The sequence below is a fragment of the Carassius carassius genome, chromosome 41 (genome assembly GCF_963082965.1).
Source record: "Carassius carassius chromosome 41, fCarCar2.1, whole genome shotgun sequence".
Lineage (NCBI taxonomy): Eukaryota > Metazoa > Chordata > Actinopteri > Cypriniformes > Cyprinidae > Carassius > Carassius carassius.
This window is the reverse complement of record NC_081795.1, coordinates 22736726-22744585: the sequence shown is the minus strand read 5'-3', so window position 1 is coordinate 22744585 and position 7860 is coordinate 22736726. Positions and strand designations below refer to the sequence as shown.

The 7860-nt window shown below is 39.7% G+C and overlaps 1 protein-coding gene across 1 annotated transcript in view; it reads left to right on the top strand.

Moving 5' to 3' along the window:
* The window catches only part of igsf5b (immunoglobulin superfamily, member 5b), a 29089-nt gene continuing 21229 nt past the window's right edge, over positions 1-7860 (top strand). The window contains exons 1-3 of the mRNA XM_059533501.1: positions 1-193; positions 1044-1109; positions 1666-1986. Of these exons, the coding sequence (XP_059389484.1) occupies positions 1073-1109; positions 1666-1986 (358 nt within the window). The 5' untranslated portion in view covers positions 1-193; positions 1044-1072. The remainder of the gene's footprint in view (positions 194-1043; positions 1110-1665; positions 1987-7860) is intronic.

The window sequence follows — 7860 nt, the reverse complement described above, 5'->3', positions numbered from 1 at the left end:
GTGAGTCACTGTTGGATATTTGCAGTGGTCAGTTCAAGGCTAAAAAGGCTGTTTTGCTTTCAGTAATATTTAACTGGATAGTTTTGGCCACACCCCACAGTAACCAAGAAACTGCTACTGTACTGACTGTGGGGAAACATGATTTCTGTTCAGCCTCTCTGAATACTGCATAACTCATCCTGGAATATTCAAGGTAAGAATAGGGCAGAAAGGTCTGTAATTTAAGGGACACTTTTGTGATGTGTTTTTGTACATGTACGATAATTTCTTTAATAAGTGGGACATAAATAGGGATCCATTGCAATATGTTAAGGTCAAACACTATCTTGTTCATATGTTGTCATGAGTTAGAGCTTATAATGATAATGTGTTGTTCGCAATAGACAGATGCACTACAATGTGGGAAAAATCCCATCTGTAGTCGGGTGTTTTTTTCAGCCTAAAGTCAAAAGAGAAAAACGGGGATTGATATTTTGCACAAAGAAAATTGAGAAACTAATTTTATTTTATTTTATTAAATAAATAAGCACATTTCCCCCACAGTTCAAATTGTGAAATTATTATTATTTTTTATTATGATTACAATTTAGTTATTTTATTAATGTCAATATTTAGGTTATACATTTTAGGTACGGCAGCGTGATGTTTATATTTAAATACGAATATTTCACATAGTTTCTTACAGTTTATCAGTTTAGCTCATAAAAGTTTACATTCATAAAAAAAAAAATAATTTGAAAGTTTTTGATGGAGCATCAGTCATCATGAATACTTTTCAGAAGTGTGTTCTACCACTTATACAGTACATCATGCAGTATTGTTATACTGGCTTTAATTTTTCATGTCAGGACAGGATAATTTACATTAGTGTATTACAGGAATGAAAATGTAATGTGTATTATGTTATGCGTAACACATATCACCTTTGCATTTTTTTTTTACGTAGACATAATATGAAATACATGTTAAAATTAATCTAAATGTTATTTTTTATATTTTGTGTCAATTGCAAATATTTTCTCTGCTGTGTCCTTGCTGCGCAGAACAATGGCCTGACTGTTTCTCTGGCAATATGCGTGGCCACATCCTTCAGCTGTGTGTAATCCAAGGTGAGTGTGTCATCTGCCAAGTAAAGGCTTGTGTGTTTATCCAACTACATGAATTTGTGTCCAAGAATAATTGCTGTAGAATTAAAGTGAAATGTACGTCTTATTTTTATTTTATATAGCGAAAAGCTCTTTTTTATGACTGTACTTATGACAAAAAATTTTTTTTTTAACTTTATTTTAAGGTACTACAACTTTTGCCTCAATAAACTCCTAATTTTTAGTGATTAATTTTGTTCCGTTGGGAAGGATTAGGGATGCAGAATATGGTCATGCAGTATATGCACTTTATGAGTACTAATAAACATCCAATATGTTAATAATAGGCATACTAATAAGCAACTAAGATAATATTTTATTTAAATGTATTAATTAATTGTTTTAATCAGAAAGATCAATTAATAAATCAGAAATTGAAAAAAAAAAGTTTATCAAAGAAGAGGGATATTTGGATATTCAGATTATTGTCGCTATGAAATGATTTTTCAGGTAATACCTCTGAACATAAAGAATGTGTCATTGTCTACAGTTTATTCAAAAATGTCTCTCTTCTTCACAGCTGTAGCCTCTTTTATCCATCTAGAACCCAAGAATGTTACTGTGTTAAGAGGCAGTGAGGTTCACTTTAACTGCAGCACTAATGAATCCTGGGATGTCATGACGTGGCTGTTGGGTGGAAGAACAGTCCTCACCATCTCAGTGGAACATGGTCCTCTGGGTGGAGATGAACATGTGTCCACAGTCAATCACTCCATCTCATCTCTTTCCATGTGGGAGTTAGTTTTGATGAACGTTTCCTTCAGACCCATTGTACAGGAAGTCATATGTGAACTGCTGCCTACAAGACTTGACAGATCATCATCAGCCCTGTTTGTACAAGGTATGTGAGCTTTGTAGAGCACATTTACTTACATATTTGCAAAATTTTGTCATGCAAGAAACTGTCATATTTGTATTTCTTTTTATCTTTTATACTAATTATTACTTAACTGCTTAGCATTCCTATGTCCTTGCCTGAGCACATGGCTTGTCGTGTGTTTGTTTAAGGCAAATGCTCTTCTGTATACTGTCTTGACCCCGCCCTTCTTGTTTTCTGGTTATTGGTTCATTTGCTTCACCTGTGTCTCCTTTGTTACCCTCCTTTTTTGCTCCTTATTTATTCTCCTTGTGCTGGTTCGTTGTTTGTACACTGAACAAAATTTTAAACGAAACACTTTTGTTTTTGCCCCCATCTTTCATGAGCTGAACTTTTTCTATGTACACAAAAGGCCTATATCTCTCAAATTTTGTTCACAAATCTGTCTAAATCTTTGCTAGTGAGCACTTCTCCTTTGCCGAGATAATCCATCCACCTCACAGGTGTGGCATATCAAGATGCTGATTAGACAGCATGATTATTGCACAGGTGTGCCTTAGGCTGGCCACAATAAAAGGCCACAATAAAATGTGCAGTTTTATCACCAGCACAATACCACAGATGTTGAAAGTTTTGAGGTGAAGAGAACTTGAGGCCCATTGTTGTGCCATTCATCCATGATCATCACCTCATGTTGCAGCATGATAATGCATGGCCCCATGTTGCAAGGATCTGTACAGAAATCCTGGAAGCTGAAGACATCCCAGTTCTTGCATGGCCAGCCTACTCACCAGAGATATCACCCATTGAGCAAGTTTGGGTTTGCTCTGGATTGGCATATACGATAGCGTGTTCCAGTTCCTGCCAGTCTCCAGCAACTTCACACAGCCATTGAAGAGGAGTGGACCAAAACTTCCACAGGCCACAGTCAATAACCTGATCAACTATAAGCAAAGAGGCAAATGGTGGTCACACCAGATACTGACTGGTTTTCGGACCCCCCAGTACAGTAAAACTGCACATTTTAGAGTGGCCTTTTATTGTGGCCAGGCTAAGGCACACCTGTGCTATAATCATGCTGTCTAATCAGCATCTTAATATGCCACACCTGTGAGGTGGATGGATTATCTTGGCAAAGGAAAAGTGCTCACTTACACAGATTTAGACAGATTTGTGAACAATATTTGAGAGAAATAGGCCTTTTGTGTACATAGAAAAAGTCTTAGATCTTTGAGTTCAGCTCATGAAAAATGGGGGCAAAAACAAAAGTGCTGCATTTATAATTTTGTTCAGTGTATGTATGTTCTTCACATGTACCCTGGTTGTTTCCTGTTTTGTTCTGCCTTGCCATGATGTGTCATTTCGTTCCGTGCTGTGCTGTGCTATGCCCTGTCCTGCCTGCCTGTTTTCCCCCTCGGGGTAGTTTTGTTTTGTTTTTTTTATTATAAAATTTTCACCAATCTCATCTGTCACCTATGACCCTAATTTCCCCCTTAAATTGAAAATCAGGTTGTGCCACCTTTAGCTGGGGCATGTTTAGAGTTTTGGGGGCCCTAAGCAAGCAATTGAGTGGTGCCTAAACACGCTACTTGACATTCAGCAGCAATAACTGCAAACAAATTCTACTATTCTTTGCAGAACTGCTTAACTCAGTGATATTGGAGGGTTTGAGCATGGACTACAAATTGAAAGGTCCTTCCACATTGTCTTTAATTAACTCAGTCACTACACCATCTACACTTTTCTGAAGACAGTCAGTTTTCCCATGCGTATAAACCTACACCCCCAGTTGTATAGCGATTTTGTTGAAAGGGGACATAACACAAATATTTTCGCAAATCTCATGATAAGCTCAAGTACCTATACAGCAGTATTGCATCCTTTAGATCTCATAAGAGTGTTTAGTTTTATCATATTTATAAAAGAAATGATGGGAACAAACACACACATGCAAAACTTTGTTGCTTTTCCGGAAAAACAAAACTGCATCCATTGTTCACGTAATGCTGGGTTCTTTGGGAAGTTCCCTCACATCCAAAAACAAACTTCTTTGGTGATATTCTTCTTGAGCGAGTCGTGTGCAGTGCTGCTGATGACTTGCGTTAACTTGAATGAAGCACGTTGGTGGGCGTGCGCTTTCGCTCTCGCTCTATTTACTGTGTGCACACGCTCTGCCGGGAGAAGTGCCCATACAAGGAATTCCGCTCTTCCTGACGTCAAGATTTTTCCAAAACTTATTTGAACCTGGAAGGAGTGTATTTGGTACAGAAATACTCCATCATACATCCAAATTGTTGTTTTAAACTTTGGCCATGTTTAGCATGAGAATCCAACTCTTTAACAGTTTAAATAATTCCGTATGCATGAAATAGCATTTAACACCCCTTTTAAACTCTCAACTGACTAGAACTGTCACATTTTCATTGATCTTCAACTGGCATGGGGTGAATTGTTACATCCATGTCTTAAGACAGTGGAGTCATAAACAGTGTCTTGCAAGAGGCCTGCAGCTCCTTCCATGCTGTCCTGGGGTCGTTTGTGACTTCCTGGATGAGTTGTTGATTTTCTCTTTAAGAAATTTAGAAAATGTTGGCCAATTTTGAAAGGTCAGCAAAGGTTTGCTACTGTTGCTCCATTTGGAGATAATGTCTCTGTGTTTCTTTGGACTCCAAGAGGCTTTGAAATAGCTTTGTAACCCTTTCCAGACTGGTGTATTTCTGTCACCTTCTTCCTCAATTTCTTGAGTTTCTTAAATAGTGTGTTACTACATTCTGTTGAAAGTTCTATTTTTTAAGTGTTGATTTAAGTGAATGGGGTTGGCAGTAATCAGGCTTGGTTGAACCCATTATAAATGCAATTTCCTAGATTTGGTAATTGTTAATTATTAATAAATAGATAATTAAATTTTATAACTTTTTTCCTGCTTCAATAAGTATTTATATAACATTACATTTTTCCAACCTTAGGCCTAAAGTACCAGTGATGAAACTGCCCTAGACACTGGGGGTCACCGATATATGTTACCCCAAATCATAACTATAATACAAAAGTGTATGATCTTTTTTTATTTTTTATTAGTTCTCAATTAGATTTTTGCTTTGAAATATACTAAAATTTTGACTAAGAAGTGCAAACACTTATTAGTGCAGCTTATACATTTGGGACCACATTGATTACAATTAAGGAAATGACTAGTAAACCTAAGATTAAGAATGTTTTGTGGCGTTATGCAAGTTGGCTGACATTTTTATGTTACATTTCTTATTAATCATGAAGAAAATAACACCATTCTCTGAGAAGGACTGACGTATCAACAAGAATAAAATGTTTTTTTTTCAAAAAATTAGCAAAAACCAGTGTCCACCAACCATTCAATTAATATTTTGCTCCATAATAATAATGAAATGAAGATAATCTTGTTCACACATTGGCTATGTGTTGATATAAAGGCCTGATCTTTCTGCATGCAGAGGAGCTGTCGGTTTTTATATGAGATAGCTGATTAAGAGGTAAGCATCGACTAAGGTGTTTTTCATGCAGGGGAATTCATTTGCTGCTGGCCAGAGTGAAGACTGCTGCTATGGCAGTTTTGATGGAGCATATGACATTGTCGATGTCAGAGCAAGGGCTCTTGGGATGGGAATCGATTGGCAGCCATTAAAATTACCTACTGCAGAGCCACTCTACCGGGTGGTAAACAGAGAGAAAGCACAGCTCGACTCTAATCTTGGATTCAGTGGCCATCAGAGCCCATCTGGTCCGCTCATTTCTCACTCTCCCTTGCCAATCTTATGGAAACAAAAAATGACAGTCATATTGTGCTTTACTGTTATTGGAACTGACTTCTGCTCTCAGTTCTTTCGTTCTTTAATAAAATAAGCCAATATTTGTTCACACATTATATTATATTATATATTATATTATATAATATTATATTATATTATATTATATTATATTATATTATATTATATTATATTATATTATATTATATTATATTATATTATATTATATTATATTATATTGTTGCAGCAATGTTCATTGGTGGGAACCAGCTCAAAGTAAACAGACTTTTTTTAATTATTAAAAAACAAACAAGAAACCAAAACAAAACAATAACCGAAGCATCAGCCACATCACGGCCACCTCACACAAACAGAACATAAAATGTCCCAGGCCTGGTCCTCTCTCTCTCACTTTCATCTCTCTTTCTGGAGCTCCTCCATGGATCTTGAGACTAGTTAGACATGCAGGTGTCTCGCTCCATTTCCATGGTTCATGACCCCACCTTGCTTAAATAATATTATTTCTGGACGATGCCCCAAAATTCCATTGACTTGTGTCTGGCTGCTTGGACCTGTAAATGTCTAAACTTTTTGCAGTTTAAGTTAGCTAGCATTACAAGTACCAGTACCCCCAAATTACTTTTACAGACACCTTTACAGTCCATAAAGTTAATTGATGATATGTTCTCTTACGAGAGCTCTCTCGTACTGCGTCTTAGCTAAGACGCTACGGGAACCCAATGTAAAACGCCGTGCGCGCAGGGATCACACCAATAAACCTGAAGCAACACCCAGGATTTACAGTGCACAGTCACCTGAGGGACTCACAGAGAGTCCAGGACAGAAAAGGGGGGGAAAGCCCTCCGTCCCATATCTAGCAGCATCCTTAGATGCGGCAATATGACATCACACAGCCGAGGCAAGGCCTGACCAATGTGGCAATGCGGGTCTTACGCAATACTGCCCATATAACAGTCGGCAGCGCATAGCGCTCGTGAACTCAGAATTCCCCTCAGGGCCCTGATTCGACTATACCGACAGCAGCCTTGCTTGCAAGGCAGGAACCTCCAGGTTATAGAACCTGATAAATGTAGACGGCGAGGCCCAACCTGCCGCCATACATATATCCTGCAAGGAGATCCCAGTAGACCACGCCCACGACAAGGTGACGCCTCTTGTGGAGTGTGCTCTGATGCCCAACGGGCACTGAAGGCCCCTGGAAGCGTAAGCTAACGATATGGCGTCAACTATCCATCTGGATAGAGTCTGTCTCGAAACAGCCATTCCCTTGGAACGTCCACCGAACGAGACAAACAGCTGCTCCGTTTGCCGAAAGGCAGCAGAGCGAGACACATAAGCTCTTAAAACCCTGACAGGGCAAAGAAGACTCGAGTCTCTATCCTCTCCTGACACCGGCAGGGCAGACAGGGCAATAACCTGAGCCCGAAACGGTGTGTTGAGGGATTTCGGCACATAACCGTGCCTAGGTTTGAGTATGACCCTTGAGTCATTAGGCCCAAACTCCAAGCACGACTGGCTCACCGAGAGTGCGTGCAAATCACCCACACGCTTCACCGAAGCGAGAGCCAACAAGAATACTGTCTTGAACGACAGATGCTGAAGGCTAACCGATTGGATAGGCTCAAAAGGGGGACCCTTCAAGGCCTCCAAAACCGCCGCGAGGTCCCACATAAGGACTGACGGAGGTCTGGGAGGATTCAGCCTCCTAGCTCCTCTGAGGAACCGGATGACCAAATCATTCCTTCCTATTGACTGACCAAGCGCCGTTTCAGAAAACGCCGCGATGGCCGCCACATAAACTTTGAGCGTGGATGGGGCTCTGCCCTTATCCAACAGCTCCTGTAAGAAGGAGAGGACCTCCGTCACCTCACAACTAAGGGGTGAATAACCTCGTTGAGCGCCCACACATGGAGGGACCACAACCCCGGTTGAGGGTGCCAAATCAAGCCCCTGGCCTGCGAGAGGAGGTCCCTCCTCAACGGTACTGGCCACGGGGCGACATCTGCTAACTGCATCAAATCTGGGAACCATGGTTGGTTCTTCCAAAGAGGTGCTACAAGCAGTAATGAACATCTGGTTTCTCTCACCCGTTCTA